Raw genomic sequence first — 23262 nt, 5'->3', positions numbered from 1 at the left:
TGATAACATCCCCAAGTTAAGCTTCAATATATACAGTTGAACGTCTTACAAAAAAGATTTGATCTATTATAATTACAATTTTTCTTATTATTGAATGAATTAATTCAAATCGAATGATACAAATTAATAAAGCAACTCGCGGACCAAAAAAAAAAATCCTCTTAATGCAAGTAAAACCATTACAATTATTACAATAATACCACGGGCAAAAACCTCACTTACATGGCCTGTAATCTTAGAACAATCTGTCTCACATGGCTCAAAATACAGCTGAGATTAATCTCAAGAATCTAAGCAACAATCTCTAATCTACAACAATTTTCTATAATAGACCCTATTCAAAGCAGTACTGATTCTAGGAGCTTTAGCCTAGAATACTGCAATGCCTTTGCTACTTCTCAACTATGAACCGCCCCATCCCTTTTGTTTTTCAGATACATTGCAACTCTGGGCTGAGATTCAGCAAAATTTCGAGGCCTATGAGGATGGATATTTTGTCTGTCTTCCCCAATACTTGACATAGGGCTACAGACTGTAATACAACTTACAAATGAATGTGCAAACTCTTGGACTCTTACACCAGGGCCTCTTCGTAGCCAAAGAAAGCTAGGTAGAGTAGTCACAAAACGCCACAGATTGCTCATTGATCCAGTGCAGTTTTGACACGAAGCTGCAAAGCAAGGGGGAAAAACATAAAGAATATTACAAGTTCGCATAAAAAATAATAGAAAATGTAACTTGGCGTAGATGCTTTAAATTGTGTTATATATAATTTACCTTGACATCAAGGCAGGAATCATTTGCCATGTTTTTTATCGAACTATATACACCAGCATTACGTAGCTTGACAAGCCGACTATAAGCACCAGGGCTGCTAGGAAATGTTAGATTTACAACAGTCCAAACAGTCGCTGTGCGTAATCTGTTGTCATTGCTTTGCAGAAGCTTGATCAAAACGGATGGATCATCGCTACCAGCTGGTGGGAGGAGTTGCTGCAGAACTGCTTCTTTGTGGAATTCGTTTCCAGTTGCCACATTTGCAAGTACATACATTCCCTAGCAGGAGAATGCAAAATATGACATAAATAGCTAAGCCAAAAAAAGCGGTTGGAGGAGGTAGTTTAAGGAAAAGTATATCAGTGCCAAAATAAACATAGGCTTTGTCAGACCACAACGATACTCTATGAACTTGGAATTTGATCCTTTTCACAAATTGTTAGTAAATATTCAGCAAGTTCTACCATGAGCAGCAACCACAGGGAAAGGACTCATACATAAGCAACATCTATGTATCAGAAAATGAAAGGATGCACCATTCTTACCAAAGTATATAAGTGGGTGAACATAAATATGCAAGCAAGCAAGCTAAAGTGAATTCATGCTATGCAATTTATCCAAGCTCCAAACTTGGAATTCAGAACCACAAAGCCCTTTCAGTGATTGCAGCAATTATCTACAATCATGCCAATCGGTACACAGCCCACTTTCTTTTACTTCAATCAACACAGTTTGTAGCAATTACTGTCTTTAAAGAAAGAGCAGTGCAACTGATACATAATTCTGAGATAATACACTGTAGTAATGTAGTCATCAACTGAATTACGCTAGGGTCTACTCCCTCCAACCCATAACATAGTACTTTTTCTTTTCGGGTGTCCCAAAATGGTGCACCTATTTGGATTCTTTCTTAATACATCACACTTTTTTGGACAAACTTACCCTCACAATTGACCTAACCTCTGAAAAATACCAAACTTTTATACAAAAAATTAAAAAATGTGCCACTATTTTGGGACACATTTTAACTCAAATGGAATTGACTGAATAACCGATGCTCTTCTCACTCTCCCTCCACTGGATCCACATTATCTCTCTCACAGTCTTACTATATATATATATATATATATATATATATATATATATATATATATATATATATATATATATATATATATATATATATATATATATATATATATATATATATATATATATATATATATATATATATATATATATATATATATATATATATATATATATATATATATAAACTGTAGTATACAAAGAAATATGTACCAGAAAATCATTTGATGCAGTCTAAGGAATCTTGCTACTCCCTCCATTTTCCTTTAAATCCCATAAATAATGAGAAACGGGCACAATATATTGTGGGACGGAGGGAGTACTATTTTCTTAAGAAGGATAGCATTTTAAAAGGCGATTCATCCATCAGCCTAATAACATATCAAGAACAAGCAAGGAACATAAACCACATTTTGTTGATATCCTTAAGCAAGCAAGATATCTAACCTGAATGCAGACTTCGGGATTGGATGTGTTCCTCAGTAGTCTTACAATGGCATGTAATATGATAGCTTCTTCAGTGAATATATACTCAATAGAGTCAACACATCCATCAACAAGATTGCGAACAAAAGAGATGGCTTGCTCTTGGACAGATGACTCATGATCTGCATGCAAATATAATGTAGCGAATCATAATATGTAGATTTAACAATTATCTTACGCAAAAATTTTCTTCAATAATTAGTTAACAGCAATTATTACCACATATGAGACTCCACAATGTGGCAGGTGACAGCTCCAAAAATATTTCCCCTTTAAACTGTTTTTCGGCCAGGAAAATCAGGTTTTTCAGAGCTCGTACAGCATTTAACCTGACAGTAGAATCCATTGATGTTGACAGATGAACAAGTTGTTTGACAACTCCATATTGAAGAAAGATGGATTTACGCGTTGTGAATTCCACCACTACATTACATAAAGCACTGAGTGCTGCAATCTAAACAATAGAGAAAAAAAATACATTGAGTCATGTAATAAGGAAGACTCCACCCAAAGTTAATCCATAAGCAACAAATAAAAATAAAACACCCCTGATAATTTAGTCTGACTTCTGTCAAAAACAGAAGGCACAATCAAAATCATTTCAGACCCCATTAAAAAATCAAATAAACGGATGCAAGGGGGCGTGTGGCATGTGCACCCAAGGACAAGGCATACAAACAACTAGTTTTGTCGTTTGAGGGTATGTCATCGTTGCCTTAAGACATGGTGATTAAGGATGAACAAGATGGTTCTGAGCATCATCCATGACTCCCAAGGCCCTTTGGGAACCCATGCAATTACTTGGAAGCATAATCTTGCCGAGTGAAAAAATGATGTACGGAAGCCAAATTTGAAGGCTATAATACACGAAATCAGAGCAATTTAGTAGTTGTCCGGACCCGGTGTCAGAAATTCACGGAATTTTACGGGATGCATCCTGAGGTCATATGATGTCGTTTGGACCCATATACAACCATAAGTCGGCTACATAAAGGCCTCGTGGAAGCTTATAGCCAATACAAGTGGCGTGCACGGAAACTGGTAAATTGGATGCTTAAAGGCAAATTGGATGGTTTCACCCACCCAATTGGACTCCCATATGGTGTTAGGGTCTATAGGTAGCTTCTCGGAAATTTTTGTTTCCGGGTAAAAAAAAGTCAAAATTTGGCAAAATTGAAGGCTATAATACACGCTTTTTGGCCAATTTCAGAGGTTCTGGGACTCGGTGTCGAAAAGTCTCGCGATACCAGGGGATACATCCCAAGGTCATATAAGGTCGTTTGGAACCATATATGATCATTATATGTTGCCATAAATGTCCGTGGTAGCCTCGAGTTTATGAAATCAGTGCAACTTGTAAACGGGTAAATTGACAATTTGAAGGTATATCGGATGGTTTTACCCACCCAAATGGACTCCCGGGGTGTATTAGGGTCCATGGGAAGCATCTCGGAAATTTTTATTTCCGGGTCTTAAAAAGTGAAAAATTGCCCAAAATTAAAGGCTATAATACACGATTTCGGGTCATTTTTTTGACATTTTTTTTGAAAACTGAGCTGAATACGTGGGGTGACTCCCGGGGTCATATAAGGTGGTTTGAAACCATAACACATCTATAAAGATGTCTATAAAGTACCAAGAATGAGTTATGTTTCTATTTTAAAATTTTGGAATATAATGATGTCACAAAATTATATTGAAGTGATATTACTTGACAATAATGATGTCATAAAAGTATATTATAATGTCATAAAAGTATATTGAAGTGATGTGACTTGATAATAATGATGTCATATAATAATGATTGATGTGATATTACTCGACAATAATGATGTGATTTGAAGTGATGTGATGTGATGTGATTTGACAATAATAATGTCATATGAATCTAAGGATGACATATAAGTATAATGATGTCATATTATGTAATTATATGCATAATGATGTGATGTCATAATATTATAGGACTTGATAATAGTGATCTGATGTGACTTCACACTATAGTTTGGAATTGGAAAATAACACAAGGTATAGATGATGTAACTATAGATAATCATACTACTATTCACGTGTGTGTTGATTAATGTGTCGATTGATAGACTATAAATAGTAATAATACTTTTATGAAATCATCATACTAGTACTATTCATGTTTGTAATCTAAGTATTACATCTCATCTCATATTCCATCATCAATTACACACAAATTGTCCCTCAATCACCATGTCCTGGGGTCAATTGGCACATTCCCGGTATAAAACAACCTCGAAAAACGAGCAGTAAGGGTAATATGGTATGTACCAAAGTGTCAAAATTACATCCCCTACCATTCCAAACCTTTTTCCCATGTTCTTGGGCTGTGTCAGCAACTTTTTCAGTTTTTCCAATTACCACCTTTTTTCCCGTGTTTTCCATTTTTGGGGCCCACAAAAAATATTTTTTTGGAAAAAAAAAGTGTCAAAATGAAGATTAATACCCATTCTTGGGATTCCATAAAAAAAAATTGGGTGTTATGATCATATTTTCTCAAAGTGATGAGAGAACATATTGTGGAAAGCTTGAAGTAATAAAAATGAGGGGAAAAAAAAAAATCATGGGTCAAGATTCAATCCTGCAACCTCCGGTCAACCTAAGGTGTTGTACCATCATGGCAACTTAGATTTTTGATAACATATAAGGAAAAAAAATGTAATAAAGAAAACCTTACATTAGTTAGGTTTATAAGTATGTAGTAGTTAACTGTGGTTGTTTGGTGTTGTGTGAAAACTAAAATGGTAGAAAAACATATGGATTTACTTAATGAATGGATATTGAGTATATTTTATGGCAAATTACGTATGTAACCTTTGGTATCATGGTTCAATTTACCAAAATACCCTTCTAAGGGATGGATGTAGGGTGAAATTCCAATTTCCCTTCTAGAGGCCTTTTTTCGACTTTTTACCTGGCCAAACACTCGTTGGGAGTTTGGACGGTGTAGATCTCATCGAAACACCCAATTTCAAAAAATAATTCACCCCGATCGGACACCCGGAGACATAGTTAAGCGTCCCTGAAGTTTAATGGTAATATCTCTCATATGCAAGTAGGCATTAACAACTTCCACTTACATATGTAAGTGGAAAAATGATTTTGAGTGTTAGCAATAGGCTGGAAACACTCTGTGTTAAGATACAAACATAGCCATACTATACCCACTATATTTCATTTTCTCAAACCTTTTTTTTTTTTTTTTTTGATGAAAGATCATTTTCTCAAACCTTAAGCAAAGAGATACTGCCTAAACATCTAAGAAGATTATATGTATACCCACATTATTTATTAATGCTATAGTAGGTTTATCATGGTTCCAAATCAACTTACATGACCCCGGAAGAAACCCAACCCATTCACTTCAATATTGGAATATTTTTTCCAAAGTTGGCTACTCTTCAAGGCTAGGAAAGGAACGGGTTAAGGTGCTTCCCATAGACCCCACAACACCTTGGGAATCCATTTAGGCGGTTGGAACCATCTGTTTCGCCTTTAAACTACCAATTTAACCATATAACTTGTGCCTCCCTTCTTAACTCAAGGCAAACACGAGACTTTATATAACTGACTAGTGGTCATATATAGTTGCAAACATTATTATATGACATTAGGATGCATCCACTTAAACCCCAAGAGTTTTAGACACCAGGTCATGAAACCTTCAAAACAGGTCCGATTTTATGTATAGAATTTAAGGTTTTGGACTTCTTTTACCTATTGGGAACCAAAAAAGAAAGCAAGTCGTGGTGCTTTTCCCATGGACCCTAAAACTACGGGAGGCCATTTGCATGGTTGCCTGGTTGGAACCATCCATATAGCCTTTGAAGTGTCCACTCAAATTTAACGCACACGCCTCCGTAAATTACTTAAGGCCACTACATGTTTTTCTGTGACCAACTACTGGTCAAATATACTTCCAAACAATGTAATATGACCCTAAGAAGCATCCATTAAAATGCCGGTAGTTTTAACGCTCGGTCCCAAAATTTCCGAAAATTATCAAATTTTGAGTATATAGGCTTTAGGTTTTGGACAATTATTTAGTATAGTGGACACGGAAAGAAAACAAGCTGAGGTACTTCCCATGGGCCCCACAACATGTCGAGAGGCTATTTTTAATGGTTGGAACTTGGAACTATTTTTAATAGGTATTTTTTAAGATTAAGGTGTTGTGCCTTGGCCCCAAGGGTTATGGGCAGCTGCATCAACATTTAACATCCCCACACTAAGGCATTGAGCCTTGGCCAATCCCCATACTTGGCATTTTTTAGCACCAAAGGGTGCAAATCTGCCCTCATCTAGAAAAACATGTGTTTTTAAGTCAATCTACCACTTACAATACTATGTCCGATATTTAAGTCATTTGCGATCCGTTGGTAGGAAATAGGAATTGTATAATAAGGTGGCCTTATTGACTACTGTAAGATGGCAATCAGACAACAGGCGCATGTGTCACCCTAAACCCTAATACCAATTTAAAAGAAAAAAAAAAGGATTAAAAAACACATATTTTCACATTAGAAACCACAATCTTTATCGAGAATGTATCACCCTAAAAAACCGTGTGAATAAATAAATTTACTATCAGATATTTAAACATGATCGACTATTTCTTATTCACTCCTATCCCATTCCCATTTCTCAAGCTACCACATGTAATCTAAACTTAGTATCTTTAACAAGCCATACATCTAGCTGGAACAGCTACCACAATGTCAAGGGGCCAAAAGAAGCTAATTTTTGTTAAGAAATAAAGATTACTTCATAATTCTTTCAAAAAAAAAAAAAAAAAAAAAAAGATTACTTCATAATCAACACCAATGTAAGAGTCATATACAAGAAAGTTGTTAAGTAACATTGTTTGAACAGGATATTTAGCATATTACACAAAACATTGCAAAAAGGATAGAACAGTACCTGGACAGCAGTCGAAGCATCATTTAGAAGCTTTATCAACGGAATCACAATCAGATCATTCATGAACATACCTGCACTCAAATTCTGAAATAATGCAATATGAGATAATGCACTGAAGATGGCAAATATACAAACGCAATACAAACTTTCTTACAGATATCAAAAGTCCAAACCTTGACTGACCGAGAAACACTTCGCAAACACATGCAAGCTGCAATTCGTACTTCAGAGCAGTCATGATTTAATGCCTCAGCTACCAACTTGAGTACCTATATCAACAAGGAAAAAATTATGCATCATCAGTTTATTAACCGCATTTTTACTTTATCATGTTTAAGTACTCTGACAATACTATTTGACTATTCTGCTATAGATTTTGGGATGCCTCAATGACAGTACAAATAAATGCTTCAACCAATTAATTTCATTGCTTCACTATAAAGTATAAACTTTTGGTGATACCCCCTGCAATCTTTCTTATTAATTCATGAAAGTCCTACTTGGTGAGTCATTTTGTAGATATGCCACCCTATATCAGTAATTGCTCAATCAAACAATAGTAATTTTCCAGGTAAATCTTGGAAGTTAGTATCCCCAGCTGCTCTTCTAGAGATTCATAAAATTAAAGGGAAAATGAAAGTTTGAATTATATGGGAAAAAAGATGTATAGATCATAGGAAATGATTAATGATCATTTAAAAGAGAGGTATATTATATATGAAAGTAGGAAATTGATGATTGAGGAATGCAAATACATATGAAATTGCTAATCTTCAGTTTATTCTACTCATATATAATAAACAGTTTATAAGGTCACACTCACAAACAAGAGGAACACATTAATAACTCTACTCTGTTTTCAAATGACTTTAACACTTTCCTTACTGGTTTGTTTCTAAAAGTTCTTAACAGTATCACTTTATTTCATATTTAGAATCTTCCTTCACTACATCACCCCTCTTACCTGCAATATATTCATTTTCCATTCACTCTTTTTTACTTTATCAGTTTATCCGCCTTTTCCCCCCCACTCTTACCAATTTTCTTAAAATGTGTGCACATAGTAAATGTTATGATCAGATTGAAACTAAGGTAGTATTACTATTGTCAAACACCATGCTTAAAAAAAGGTGACCAAACCCTCTCAAACAATAGTGACATGAATTGGAAAAAGATACAATATCAAATAAATAAATATATAAAAAAAAATAGCTGGTTGGCTGATCCACATAAAGACACATCATTACAACTAAGTTTCAAACATGGAGAAACTAATATATGATACAAACCTCAAGTGATATAAGATTTTCCCTGCAGACTTCCAACTTTGAGCATACATCAGCAAGAGCCAAGAATATCCCTTGTAAACGTTTAGCTGGTAATGAGTCTTTCATTAGGTGCTTGCTCATTTTATCAATAACATCTGCTTCAAAAGCTAGTTTTTGTAGGTCCTCTTTTCCAGCAATCAAACTGGACAAAGCGAATGGAGCGTCATCTCCAACTTGACCAGGATCATCAAGAAGCTCAATCAGTATATGTATCAGCTTTGATCTGAGCCCAGCATCTTGTAGATGACATGGTGAAGTGTTCCACAAAGCAATCAAGCACATGGAGGCCAGAAGCCTTGTCCGGGGATACTTATCCTTCGTCAGTTCACATACAACCCTAAAAGCTCTTCCATCATTGGCTTCAGCAAACTCTGAACTAACATCAGGATTGTTCCTACTAACAGCAGCTAGAGCCTCCAAACTAGCATCTCTCTGGCTAAGGGAACCTCGCAGAAGGTCTAAAAGCTTCTTTAAGATGCCAGCCTCATACAACACTTTCTGCTCTGCTATAATCTGACAAGAATGCGTAATAATAGTAGCACCAAGTCCTGTAATATTCTCGCTCTCACTATCTAATAGCGAAATAAGGAAGCACATGTTTTCCTTTGAAAGAAAATCATACTTGGGGGCTAACTTTGACTGGTATATTATTTTTAGTGATCTAGCAGCAGCATCCACAACCTGCATAGCATTAAGGTTTCAAAATCACCAAGAAGAAAGATATTTCTTGATTATACTGCAAAAGACAGATAAATGCATACATAAAAGCAACCGCATGTGAAGTGAAATAACTATTTGATCCTGTATATGCATCAATAACTTAGATTTTCAGAAACACACACACACAAAAGGCAAACCGATTGATTAAAAAGCTTCACAAGACTTGGTATATGAGGTCGATTCTTCTTTAAACACTTCGTGTTCAGTGACCACAATTACATTATAGGGAAATTATCACTGGTACACCTCATTCAATTTTCATTATCAGCGGTACACTTAATTACTACAGTAAATAAACCGTTAATCACACGTTTAGTTAGGGTTAATGACAGGAATTTTACTTAGACTTGACTTGACTAAAATGCCCCCTCACTCATTAACTCTCCCTCCAAGCCCAACTAGCATTATTTACTCCAAATTTTTCATCGTTCATCTCCTTCTCTCTTTTCCCTGTTCTTATTCTGTATCAAACCCTAATTCTCACGCTTCTGAAGCAAAATTCTGGTAGCCTCAGACCGGCCTGCTTTGTGGATTGTAAAAGGTTAGCGATTATTTTTTGTTGTAATTTTTGAATTTTTCGCATTACATTGCTAGGCTTTAGATGAAGTTTGTACTTTCTTGTGAGTGGTTGAATTATGTTGACTGGTTGAATTATGCTCTAATGTTGGTTAATTTAGCCTTGATTTATGTTCGACTGAATATGTATGCTTGCTTAATTTTGTACTCTCTGACTTACTTTATTGAAAATTGCTGAATTTGGGTTTGCATGCTATAGTGTTAGTGATTGTATGCTTAATCTAGGTTTAAATATGTATTATTGAGTTTGTGATTACTGTTGTTGTTAAATCATGGTAGTTTAATTTACTTTGCAGAATGGATGACAAGGTTACACTGAGATTTAAATATAAGCAACATAATGTTGATATTGATTCGGACTGTGATACTTGCAACTAAATGGACTTAATGACGAAATTTGAAGATATTTTACTAAAAAAGGGAGTACTGATTTAAAACCCTATATTTGCTTATGCATATAGAGGCAAACATTGGCCAATAGATGATGATGGTGATCTGTATAGGATGTTTAGGACATTCCCTGATGCTAAGATGTATGAGATTTTGGTTGGGATTTCTTTAAATTCAACCTTTATGAATGATATAGTATCTGAGTTTAGGAGGAACAAATTAGCTACTGAACTAGCTAGCCAAGGTGTACATGAAGAACCAGAATCACCACCCCTAAACCAACCATACCTACCATTAATTGTGAGTGAGAATTAATAGCCATCTGTTGGAAAATACCACTCCTTCTAAGAAAGGGAATGAGAACACCAAACTAAAGACTAGGAGGAGATTGAGATTGAGATTGAAATACTCTGATTATGCTACTGCCACTGCTAGTGTGGTTAATCCTAGTAGACCTCCATTACATGAGATTTTTGGGACTGAATTTAATCATGACCCAAAACTACCTTTGCTGATATACAAGATGAGTTTGAAGAGAATCATGGTCAGCAATCTAGCAAAGAATACACTAAGGGTACGAAGGAGTTTGAGAAATACAGTGAAAAGGCTCGGGATAAGGGAAAGGCTGGTTGTGGAGGTAGGAAGGGTTAGGGAAGGGTAAGGGCAAGGCTGGTTCTGGTGGTGGGAAGGGTAAGGGTAAGGGCAAGTCCAAACAATTGGGGTCGGTTGGGTCTGGGAGTGAGAAGTTACCTCCAATTTCACCACACACTGTCTTCAAAACACTACTTGTGAGAAGAAGTCCTAGGTTTTCACACCACTCCCCTTCCCAGATCAAGTCCAAACAACCAACCATCATATATTATTATTGACCCTAACCTATTTGCTAGAAAAATTCCTAAGAGTACTCAAATTAGGAAGGGTATATGGAGTGGTCAAAAAGGGAACTCATAAAGCTAGGGGAGAATAGTGCACCTAGTGCTAGAAGGAGGGTTATATATGGTTTGGGTGGTGCTGGTGGTGATCCTGATGGTTCTAGTGATGATTCTTCTATTGGTGATGATTCTTCTGATGGGGATTTTAGATAGAGAAGTAATCCCTGATAGTGATGATAGTGATGATAGTGATGTATCTGAGGATGAGTTGCATGATTTAAGCATTGTTCCCCACATAGAAGACAATTGGAAACCTACCTTTTGGTCAGCTTTCATTAATGATTCTTATGATGATAATTATATGGATAAGCTTTATAAGCATAAGGAGATGTATGAAGAAATCAAATTTGGGAAGATAGTGCTTAGACCATGGATGATATTTATTGACAAGGCCCATTTGAGAGAGACCGTGAAGATTATGCAAGTACAGGAAGGCTTTGCAGTTGTTGTGGTGTTGGCACAATGCTGTGAGTGGAGGATGCATGCTAGTAGGCTGCAAAATGATAAGACTTGGGCTATAAAAAGATTTGGCTAAATGTGCATAACTGCAAGGAGTTAGAAATGCATAACCCAATTTGTACAGTTAAATGGGCTGCTCCAAAGGTAATGGAAGACATAAGGGCAAATCCAAACATTTCAGGAAAGGCCCTTAACTACTATTTAAGAGGTTTGGCATTTACTTTGAAGCAAGCCAACTAGTATAGGTGGAAGAGATATGTTGTTCATGAATTATTTGGAGGACATGATGAGCCATACAACCATTTACCTAGATAAACTAAAGTTATAACGAGCATCAGGTTCTAAGGCTTTTGTGGCATGGCAAGAAAAGCATTCCAAGGGTTAACTTGTTCGGCAGCATATTCATATTCATCTCATTTGTTGGACAATGGCAAGGCTTTCTAACAATAGGCCATTGGTTGGAGTTGATGGTGCTCATTTAAAGGGCAATTATGGTGGAATTTTACTATATGTCATTGCCTTGGATGGTAACAATGAGATACACCCGGTTGCATATGCAATTGTCAGCTGAACACAAAGGCAGTGGGAGTTATTTTTTCTAGCACATCCACAACATAGTCAAAGATTCAAGGAGGAAAGACTGGTGTATATATATTTCCTTTTTTTCATTTCTGGATTGCTATATTTAATTGCATCTCCATGGCATACATTGATAAATGTGATTGTTGTAGGGTGTTGATGTTGCATTGAAAATTGTTTGGCCGGAAGTTAAGAGAAGGTCGGAAGCTAAGAGAAGGTACTGTTGTAGACACTTGGGTAGAAATTACAAGAAAGTTTTCCCACGTCCACTAATGTACACATCTTTGTCTAGAGAGCTTGCAATGCTAACTAACAAATTCACATTCAGAAAGTCAATTGATAGACTTAAAAAGGAAAGTGGGGAGGATGTCATGAAATGGTTTGCAGATTTAGGCTATCAATCTAAGTGGAGTAAGCACAAATTTGATCCAATGTGTGCAATGACTCAAACTTGGAGGTGACAAATGCAAGCTAGTATTGACTTTACTAAAAGGTAATGATCAAGCTAACTTGCATTTCACACTATTTTTGAATGATTACATTACTAATTTGATTGTTATGTTATGATAGGTATAAGGAGAGTGTGCATGGTCAGGATAGCTTCAAGGCATGAGGCTACAATGGCCTTGAATGATGATGAACTCTGCCAAAGATAGCAAGAGTGGTCAGAGAGATCAGCATAGCCACTACAACCTATACCTATAGAGCTTTCCAAGTCAAGCCCAGGGAATATAAGGGTAAATCACAATTCCCTCTTAGCCTAAACAGTAACATTTGCTCATGTGGAGCTTAGCAATTGTCAAACATGCTATAAGGGCAATGACTCATGCAAAAGTTGACCCCCTTCCCAAACTTGCACCTTGTCCTCAAGGTGGAAAGAGGGAAACCTGCAATTTATCTCATTAAAATGCTTTCAAGTGGACTCGAATTCTTACGGCCCTTTCCATTTGATCAGGCTTGCTAGCACTTACTCTTGTTCAACTTCAAGCACTAAATCTGAAGTGAGCTGAGTAGGAAGCTGCGTGGGATGGTGTCTTGTTCCTACGGCTTTTTTGAGCTAGCAGATGTGGAATACAGGAGGTAACCGCAGCCTGTAAGCCACCTTCCCAATCCTTTTCAACACTGAGTAGGGCCCATAAAACCTTGAAGATAGCTTCTCATTCTTTCTCCTTGCCGGCTGTTGCCTGAGGGTAACTCCCCTACCTGAAATTGTCCATCTCTTCTACTCTTATCCTCATACTGCTTCATATAACATTGAGCTTGAACCAAGTGAAATTTAATTCATCCAAGATGGCATCTCTCTCCAACAATTGATCTTCTAAGGCAGACACAGTTCTGCTTCCAGGAATGAACCGCACTAAATAAAGCGGGGTCACTGCCATACGGGTGTACAATTTGTGGCAGTGTGGAATGTCGTATTGTACTAATATTCAGCCCATGGCAACCACGATGTAAACTCTTAGGCTTCCCATTCACAAAGCAACGAAGGTATGATTCCACTCCCTTGTTGAGTACCGTGCTTCTTCGCAAGTGTATGCCCCGGAGTGTAAACAATTAGGACCAAAATACACCGAGAAAAACTGTCTCGGTCCAAAACTATGGATGAAGGTATACCATGGAGCCACACTATCTCTTTCATGAAGCATTGAGAAAAACCCTAAGCTATGTAAGGATGTTTTAAGGGAATGAAGTATCCATACTTTGTGAGGCGGTCAACCACCACTAAAATCGAATCCCACCCCCCGAACTTGGGTAATCCTTCAGCGAAATCCAAGGATATGTCTTCCCACACCTTATCCGGAATAGGCAAGAGCTGAAGCAACCCCAAGGGAGAGAGAGTTGAAGCCTTATTGTGCTGACATACATGACATTGCTTGACATAATGTGCCACGTCTTTCCTCACGCCTAACCAGTACCAGTGGTTAATGCGTTTTCAAATCTCCAGCATGACCCCCTAATGGTGAATCGTGGTATTCCTTAAGTAAACGAGCGAGCTCAGATTTGTTAGGGATGACTACCCTGCCCTTGTACTTCAACACACCATTTTCCAAGGAGAACCATTTAGGAACTGAGTCCCCCTTGATGAACCGAGAAATCAGCTTTTGTAACCCCATATCCTTATCAATGTAAGACTTTGACAAAGTCCGAACTGACTCCACATGCTGTAACGAAGGTCGCACATTCCACCTCCGGTGGTTGTTGTCGAAACAAGGCATCGGCCACCTTATTAGTAGGGCCCGGCTTGTAGTGTATGTCAAAAGTATAGCCTAGCAGTTTGCTAACCCAAACCCATTTCTGATACGCGTGCCCAACCCCTCTTTGTCCCAGCAAGTACCTCGAGCTCTTCTGAAGAGGAGGCGGGCGCCCTCTAAGTTTACCACCCTACCCACTAATGGACTGCCTACTTAATAAATAGTGCCTCCACTTTTTTATTGCAAATATGATTGCCATAAACTCCTTCTCGTATATTAGTTTTGCTCTAGCTCGTATTCCTAAGACCTTGCTGAAGTAAGCTAAGGGATGAATTCCCTGTAATAATACTGCCCCTAGCCCATATCCTCAAGCGTCAGTCTCAATAACAAAAGCAGTGAAAAATTAGGCATGGCCAGGTTTGGTGCCCTAGACATTGCCATTTTAAAAGCTACAAAATACAGACATTTTTAAAGCAGTCCACCCTCAGCATTCCTTTTCTTCTAAGCTGATGAGCAAGGGACGTGCAATTTCAGCATATTCTTGAATAAATTTTTTGTAATACCTATTTAGGCCTAAGAATCCCCGGAGTTCCTTGAGATTCAGAGGGTCGGGCCAATTGATCATCGCCTGTATTTTTGAGGCATCCACTTCCACCCCTAATCCTGAAATGACATGCCCTAGATAGGCCACTCGTTCCTTCCTAATTTCACACTTCTTCATATTAGCATATAACCGATGGGATGCTAACGTCACTAAGACCTGCCCTAAGTGAGTGTAGTGCTCTTGCATAGACTCACTATAAATGAGTATATCATAAATAAAATAAAAAAATAAAAATAAAACTAAGACAAATTTTCGAAGAAAAGACCTGAATACCTCGTTCATTAAAGATTGGAAAGTCGCAGGGGCATTTGTAAGCCCGAAGGGCATTACGAGGAACTCGTAGCGTCCTTCGTGGGTACGAATGCCCTTTTGGCACATCCTCTTCCTTGACCCGAATCTGATGATGGCCTGATTTGAAGTACAAGCCTGAATAATCCCAGCTTGTAGCATGTCCTGCACCAATCGTTCGATCTCGATATGGCCAGACACTAACCGAATTATCCCATTTTTAAGGTGTATGGCATGTTCAATCTCCCTATGAGGTAGGCGAACTGATAGTGAGAGATCTGAGTGCAACTGGAATGTGGGATGCTTCCTCCTTCTGACCTAACAACACACCATGCCCTTCTCTATGTAAGGTCTTCACCATCGCCTCGAGGGATATGCAGGTTCTCTCCGACAGTGGGTCCCCCTTCAATGTCACCATGTCTCCTCCAACCTAAATTTTAAGGTCTGAGTCTTCCAATTTGAGGCTATAGTACCCAATTTTTCAAGCCATTGGGTGCCTAGGATTACATCAAAGTTTCCCAAAGGAAGGATGAGAAAATCCTGAATAATCAAAATCACTTGATGCTCCAATAGCACCCCCTTACTCTCCCTGAACCGTTTTTCCGGTTCCCAAAGTAACCTCAAAGCTTTTCAAATCAATGATCGGCACCAGCAATTGATGCGCAACCGCTGCAGAAATGAAATTATGGGTAGCTCCTAGGTCCACCATCACTATCACCTTGCCTCCATTGATGATCATGATCCCTTCCATTCGCATGGTTTTCGAGCTAGTTATGCCCATTACGGAGCTTAGTGACACTTCTGGGTTTGGGTCAAGAGGTAAGGTTACAGGTGGTGTTAGTTCACTCATCTCGACGGCCGCGAATCCAACGGATTCTTCACTGTCCTCCTCGTCGTCATCCACAGTAAGTAACACACTTAACTCACGGCGGCGATAACGGTGCTCAAGATTCCACTTCTCGTCACACCAGAAACACAATCCTTCTTCCCGCTTTTGCTGAAGTTCCTTCTTCGTCAACCTCCTAATTCCGCCAGTGTTCTTTTTTGGGTGTTGGTGATGCGGTTAAGGTATGGCTGGTTGGTGGTAGTGTTTAAGGTCGTGTTTTGGTTGTAGTGTTTAGCTGGTCGAAAATTCGGGTTAGAGTGTCTCTACGTGGGTAAGCTACATGGTTTGGGCCTTGGGCTTAGCCGCAACTTCTCTTCGATTCGCATGGCCTAATCCAAGGTTATCAGGTCTAGGATCCGAACCTCAACCCGGATATTTTCTTGCAATCCATTGATATATTGCCCCTTTGCGATCTCCTCATGTACACCCTCAATCGGAGCAAGTAGCTCAATGAAGCGGCACCGGTAGTCAGCCACCGTGCCGGTGTGCTGATGCGCGAGCCAGTGCTCGTGAAGCATGTCGATCGATGTGGTACTGAATTGACGGAGAAGCGACATTTTCATTGCCTCCCACGTTCGCAAAGGATGACGTCGGTGCTCCCATCGAAAACAGAGCATTGCTTCACCATCAAGCGCGACGATGGCGGCCTTCAGTTAGTCTTCCTTAGTGAGCCAATAGAAATGGAAGATCCATTCAGCAGGATCCACCCATCAGGATTTGTGCCATCAAAGAGGGGCAAATCGAGCTTGCGCAACTTCCCCAAAAACCGCCGTCTTTAGAATCTAACTGAGGTTGCGACGCGAATGGATTGTCCGACTGGTATTGTGGTACGTTCACCATGGATAGACGCAGCTCCCAACGTAGCTTCTCGTTTTGGTCACTGAAATCAGTTTTAAGGCTGCTATGGCGGACAATGGTCCGTTCTATGGAGGCTGTGATTTCGCGAGAAACCCGATTAATCATACCAGGAACCTCTTGCTCCAGCGGCTCCAAACGCTGACCATGATTCAAGCAGGCCATCTCCGTCTCCAACTCCGATCATCACTGCTGTGATACCAATTGCTAGGAACTGAGATCAAAACAGAGTAAAACACACAAGTACAAAAGAGGGAAATAGCAGCTAACAATATGATGTATTGATAATCAGTGCAAACAATACAACTCTCCTTCTTTCGAGAGGAAGGAATCTCTCCCAAAACTTCTATCTATAATTTTTAGGATAATCATCTCCTAATACAAATCCCCTATTTATAATCCGTTACTAACAACTTCTACAGCTAAGAAGAAATAACAAACTATTCCCTAAATTACCACATTACCCCAAACCCCACTAACAAACTCATAACAGAATTCTTTTTCGCCTTCCTATGAGCATAAGTGATTATGGGCCTAGGCTGACTCCTTGCAGGACCAACCTAGCAAAAGGAAAAGAGAAGAAAGAGAGGACTAGCGAGGCAAAAGGTCAAGAACTGTGAGATGCTCAAGTTGTGGTTGTTTTGGACATAACAAAAAAAAAAAAAAAAAAAAAAAAAAAAAAACAACAAATTGCAAAGGAGGGCTGACTGGAAAAGAGCTAAGGGTTGGAGAAGCAATTGTGATACAAAACCCAAGAGTGTGAATCAGACAAACGCTGCAAAAGAAGCAAGAGCAAAATCAAAAGGTGAAGGGCATGGTGTAACAAGCTCATAGGCTCACAACTGTCAAGTCTATTTTAGTCTATTGTGTGAAAAAAGGATGTAATTCTCAGATATAATGCTTTTTCGTCTATTTTAGTCTATTTTGAAGTATATAAACCAAAGTTTAGTGCTGTTTGATCACACAATTGGTTAAGATTTTTTTGAGAAACAAGTGTACTTGTTGGGAACTTAGTACAAGTTTTTCATTATATTTGTCTTACTTCTGATTTAACCTTCTGAAACAATATATTAGGGTTGTAGTGTTTTTGCTATAACAGTTAATATATGTCTTTTCTCTATATCACTTCATTTTCCCTAATTTAACTACTTTATTCTTGTTAGTGCACCATTAAGTGTTAATAATTAAAGTAACAGGAAAGTATAACATAAATCAAACACTTTTATTATTATCAATTCAAATAACATCTCACAACTAAGTTCTCATTGCAACTCACACACCCATTCTTGAACTGCATCTATTTTAAAACAACCACCAATAAGACCAAATACATAACAGCAATCTTAAAAGCCATATGAACAAAATTAGCAAAGTCATTTGTCTTCTTCATGAACTTAGTGAATTCTGCCTTTAATAGTTGACCATATGCTGTTTGTGACATGTGACATGACACCGAGTCTGCCACCAACATCCCTTACAATATAGCCTGCACATGTAAAGTTGTAATAGGACCTTCTAGGATTAGCCGTTGAGTTTGAGAACCTGATATCTACAGATCTTGGAGGATTACAGTTGCAGGTAATGGTTTTAACCCACACATCTGTTATATTTTTTATTTCTTGAAATAGATCTTGTGCTAGAAGAGGAAGTCATTGCACATTTGAACTTAAAAGTGAGAAAGCAAAAAAAACAAAAGAGAGAGATTGTAAAAGAAAGTATGGAGAAGAGCATGTATTTATAAGGGTTAATGATGTGGGAATTGATTTATTTTTTTTCAAAAATAAGGAGGGAAAGGTTGGAGGGAGATTAAATGGGAGGGCATTGAGGTCTTTTCCTCTTTTTTTCAACTAACACGTTTTAGATTAACTACCTAAACGTTTTAGTTACTGTAGTAATTAGGTGCCAATTATGAGTGTATCGCTGATAATGAAAATTAATGAGGTGTACCAGAGATAAAAGCCAGAAGTGTACGAGTGATAATTTCCCTACATTATATAATCGACAATTTTATGCATATTGTATACAAGTAAACCAACTTAAGATATTAGGTTTAATTATCAAATGTCAACTTGCTACCCCAGAGTGAAATTACAGTCCACACAGTGGCAGGACTGGACATTAATAGATCTAATACTGGTGTTTGTTGCATCACTGTAAAGGGCCTAAACTGCTAAAGGTATATTGGAAAAGCTCGCAGAAATCAATCACAACGTATGTACATCTTTGATAACAACTGAAGGCTTCAAATTGTATCACACTAGGTGGGTACTAACAAACTATACAAACAAAACCTACCTTCATTATTTATAAGCCAACACACTATTGCAAAGTTGCATCCAGTTGAGACTTAGAAATGATCTTTGGGTGGGAAACCGCTTTCACTAGTACAATGCACATTAATTGGGACTGCAAGAGCATCATTTCACACATATTGAACATCTTAGTTTTAGCAAATAGATAAAAACCATAATTTTTGCTAAATAACATCCATACAAAATCCTTTAGTTTGTTTTTATTGGTCAGCATAAGAACAGTGACATGGATATACCCAATATAAGCAGCTTATATCTATCACTAATAAACACAATTCTCTCCTTCACTGGCATCACAGCCTTTTATACATAAAATAATTCAGATCGTCTTAAATTAGCAATTTTTCTTCAAACTGCTCCCCTATTCGACACAATAGAACAAGCTCACAAACCCTAAACCCTTCATCAATTGAATTAAATACAGAACTTTTAAGCATTTACTCAGTTGCTCTAGAAATTCCTTGTGGCCGACACAAATTCTGAATAATTCATAATTTCTTACAATCACCTCATAAATCAACTCCCCGTTTCAAAATTCCCCTCATACACCCAATTAACCTCAAAACCCAGTTAAATTTTCAGAAAGAGCTTCTTCAACAAATCAAATAAGAGCTACAATTCTAGAATTCTGAACTCCAGAATTAACACACACATGGTTCTATCTAACCTCTACAAATTTACAGTTCCAAGATCAATATCAAACCTCACAATACCAAATCAATCACTGCTTTCCTAGTTCCTTTCACATCCGCCCTCTAACTTATAAACCTCAAAACCAAATTAACTTCACATTCCAGTCATCCTTCAATTCAAGCTTGAACTAAAAATCAACAACCCTAACTCAACTAGGTAAATAATAATGAACTCATTTCAGTTCTCCTCAACTTTCTAATAAATCAAACAATCAAATCAAACCTTATACAACCGCATTAAATCAGTTTGTCACACATCAAATTTCACATGATTCCATTAGCTCAATTCTCATAATACAACCTTCCATTCAACCGAAATCCAGCAGAAACTCCCAAAATTATAACTCTTATACGACAAATTACACAACATTTCATTACCAAGCTTCAATTCAACCCAAACTCCGACTAAATTATACATTCAAATACAAAATTAATCAAAACAGTAGCCTATCCTATCATCAAAATTATCAATAAGTTCAACATCAACATCACCTAATCAATTTACATTCCTCCTCACACAGCTATAACCAACTCAATTTTCACAATTCACCATTTCATCAAATCAAAATTTGACCTAAAATTCAAAATTTTCAACTTTTCAATTCACAAACACAAGCGCGCGCGAACACAATTCAATTCCAAAATCAAATTACCTTAACGTCGGAATGAGAAACAAGACCTAAGAGGAGAGAGAAAGCGCCAGCATCGAGCACAGCCTTAACACCAGCATCAACACCACAAGCGAAGCTTCCGATAACTGCCGAAGCTTGAACGATGACAGAAGAATCACTGGAGGAGAGAGAATTCACTACAGCAGGTACTACGACACCGGATTTCACGTAGGTTAGCTTCTTCGTGCGATTTCCGATGATCTGATTCTTCAATTCTCGAAGTGCTTTGAACTTTGTCTGATTTTCCGGCGATGATAGTCGGAGAATTAGGTCTTCCGGGCGGTTGTTTGTCGCTGATGTCGGCATTGCCTCCGCCGGCGGCGGGGTGTCACGTACAGCACGGAGGACAGAGAAATTGTGGGAGGAAAGAGGAGAAAAAAAAAGGTGTGTTTCTTCTTGCTTTTTGGTTTTTGTTTTTTGTTTTTTTTATTTTACTTTTTTTTTTTGTGGTTTTACTAATCTAATTTTTTTTGGAAAAATTTTACATTTGCTACCAGCAAAAGGACCCTACTTCACATTTGCTACCCCTTTAATTTTTTATTTTATATTACTACCACCCAAACACACTAACTGTTATAATCACTACCACTTGACTTACACCGTTAGTATTTCCGTTACCACCACCCAACCACCGTCCAGCCACCACTCCTTCCCACCCACCAGCTGCCAATCCGCCGCAACTACCACTTACCGTCCAGCCCAGCCACCAAGCCACTGCCATAGTTGCCTGAGCCCAATCCCCTGCCGCCCGCGACTCCGACCACCTTGATTGTCGACGCCGACGTCGCATTCCCAGCCCCTCGAAAACCCGATCAGCCCCTCTCTCCCCTCGAAACCCACCTCAATCTCAGCCCCTCTCCCCTCCAAAAAAAAAAAGAAAAGAAAAACCTAAACTACCCAGCCACCACCCCCTTCCCCCCCAACTCACCGCACCCCTCCCCGAAACCACCACCCACGTCGCACCACCAGCCCCAACCCACCTGAACCCTCCCCCTCCCTTTCCCGCAACCGCGTCGCCCCCAAAAACCTAAAACCCTCGTCTCAAAAAAAGGCCAAGAATCTGGCCTTAAAAGGCCGAAATCGGCCGGTTAAGGCCACTGAGCCCCAAAATCGGCCGATTCGGCCATTTGTGGACAGATTCGTGGTCGTGGTGGGATCTAGGGTTTTAGTTTTTGTGGTTTTTGGGGGCGACGCGGTTGCGGGAAAGGGAGGGTTCAGGTGGGTTGGGTCTGGTGGTGCCACACGGGTGGTGGTTTCGAGGAGGGGTGCGGTGAGTTGGGGGGAAGAGGGTGGTGGCGCGGGGGTGGTGGTTGGGTAGTTTAGGTTTTTCTTTAATTTTTTTATTTATTTTTTTAATTTTTTTGGCCAATAATAATACAACACGTGTCATTATGGACCCACTTAACGGAAAATCTAACGGATTCCGTTAAGTGGTAGTGATTATGAAAGTTAGTGTGTTTGGGTGGTAGTAATATAAAATAAAAAATTAAAGGGGTAGCAAATGTGAAGTAGGGTCCTTTTGCTGGTAGCAAATGTGAAATTTTCCTTTTTTTTAGTGGTATTGAAAATCCATATGACTATATGAGTTTGTTAGTTGGGTGTTCCACCCGGTTCACCCTTTGGGCTAATCCGGATTCGGGGATCAGTTCTGGGTGGTTAGGTTCCAGTCCCCTCCCGATTGCTGTTGCGGGGGATCGAACATGAGTCCTCCCTACCAAGTGTAGTCCCAATCACCACTACACCAACAACCAATTGGTTTTCAAAATTTGTTAGTGAAAAAACATGGGACCATGAGAGCAATCAATTTGGCTCATGAGATGTGATAAAGTTTTTTACTCTTTAGATTGATAGCGGAAATTCTTTGGTGGAGTTTGACTATGGGAGCAATGGTTTTCAAAATTTTGATAGAGTTGATCAGCAATGATTCGATTTTATAATGTGTGATTATGGGCATCTCAAACTTCTAGTTATCAAAATAAACAAGTAAAAAAATTTAAAACTTGATTTGGGGATTCCAATCTCCAAAAGTTGTGTTTAATGGTTTAAGCTAATATCTTGAATTAAAACTTGTATCTATAATTATGTTATGTTTAGATTTCTTCGAGAAATGAAGTAAAAAATTGCCAACATAGACCATTGAGCAAAGAAGTAGTAGTCTCAAAATCATCGAAAACATTGTTAACTTGAGAATTTGCTGGAGAACTTGAATAAACATTCTTTTGTATTTTCATTCATGTAGATATAGTACATCACATATTTTTTTTTTTAAATAACATCACATACTTATAGCATTGAAATATGAGATAACACAAACTCGGCCTCAAACCTATGACGGCAACATCATTCTTTATTGCTCCCGACGTTGATGGGAACTGAGATTGAGTTAGGGGATTTTGTTCAATTTTTGCAGGTACATGTATGGATCTCCATGCCTAAGAACATTGAGAAAAAATTGGTACACGATAGTCTCAATTAT

At 38.3% G+C, this 23262-nt stretch overlaps 1 protein-coding gene across 1 annotated transcript; it reads right to left on the bottom strand.

The window, feature by feature from the left end:
* Positions 1-57: 57 nt before the first annotated feature.
* On the bottom strand, positions 58-21695 carry LOC110696032 (armadillo repeat-containing protein 8-like). Its single transcript, XM_021873295.1, has 8 exons — positions 20769-21695; positions 8592-9311; positions 7476-7571; positions 7303-7386; positions 2572-2806; positions 2314-2474; positions 778-1056; positions 58-670 (listed from the first exon to the last, which is right to left on the bottom strand). Exons 1-8 carry the CDS (start codon positions 21090-21092, stop codon positions 641-643), a joined length of 1929 nt encoding a protein of 642 aa, XP_021728987.1. The 5' UTR covers positions 21093-21695; the 3' UTR covers positions 58-640.
* Between the last annotated feature and the right edge of the window lie 1567 nt (positions 21696-23262).

The sequence above is a fragment of the Chenopodium quinoa genome, unplaced genomic scaffold, assembly GCF_001683475.1.
Source record: "Chenopodium quinoa cultivar QQ74 unplaced genomic scaffold, ASM168347v1, whole genome shotgun sequence".
NCBI classification, from domain to species: domain Eukaryota; kingdom Viridiplantae; phylum Streptophyta; class Magnoliopsida; order Caryophyllales; family Amaranthaceae; genus Chenopodium; species Chenopodium quinoa.
This window is presented reverse-complemented; position numbering and strand designations above follow the sequence as displayed.

Bases quoted from the DNA above. Each gene is read 5' to 3' on its own strand.
- LOC110696032 (XM_021873295.1), bottom strand. From the start codon at position 21,092: ATGCCGACATCAGCGACAAACAACCGCCCGGAAGACCTAATTCTCCGA. The intron at 1,057-2,313 runs GTTAGATATCTT...TTCTCCTGCTAG, and splicing joins ATCCCGAAGTCTGCATTCAG to GGAATGTATGTACTTGCAAA. The intron at 671-777 runs GTAAATTATATA...CTTGCTTTGCAG, and splicing joins ATTCCTGCCTTGATGTCAAG to CTTCGTGTCAAAACTGCACT.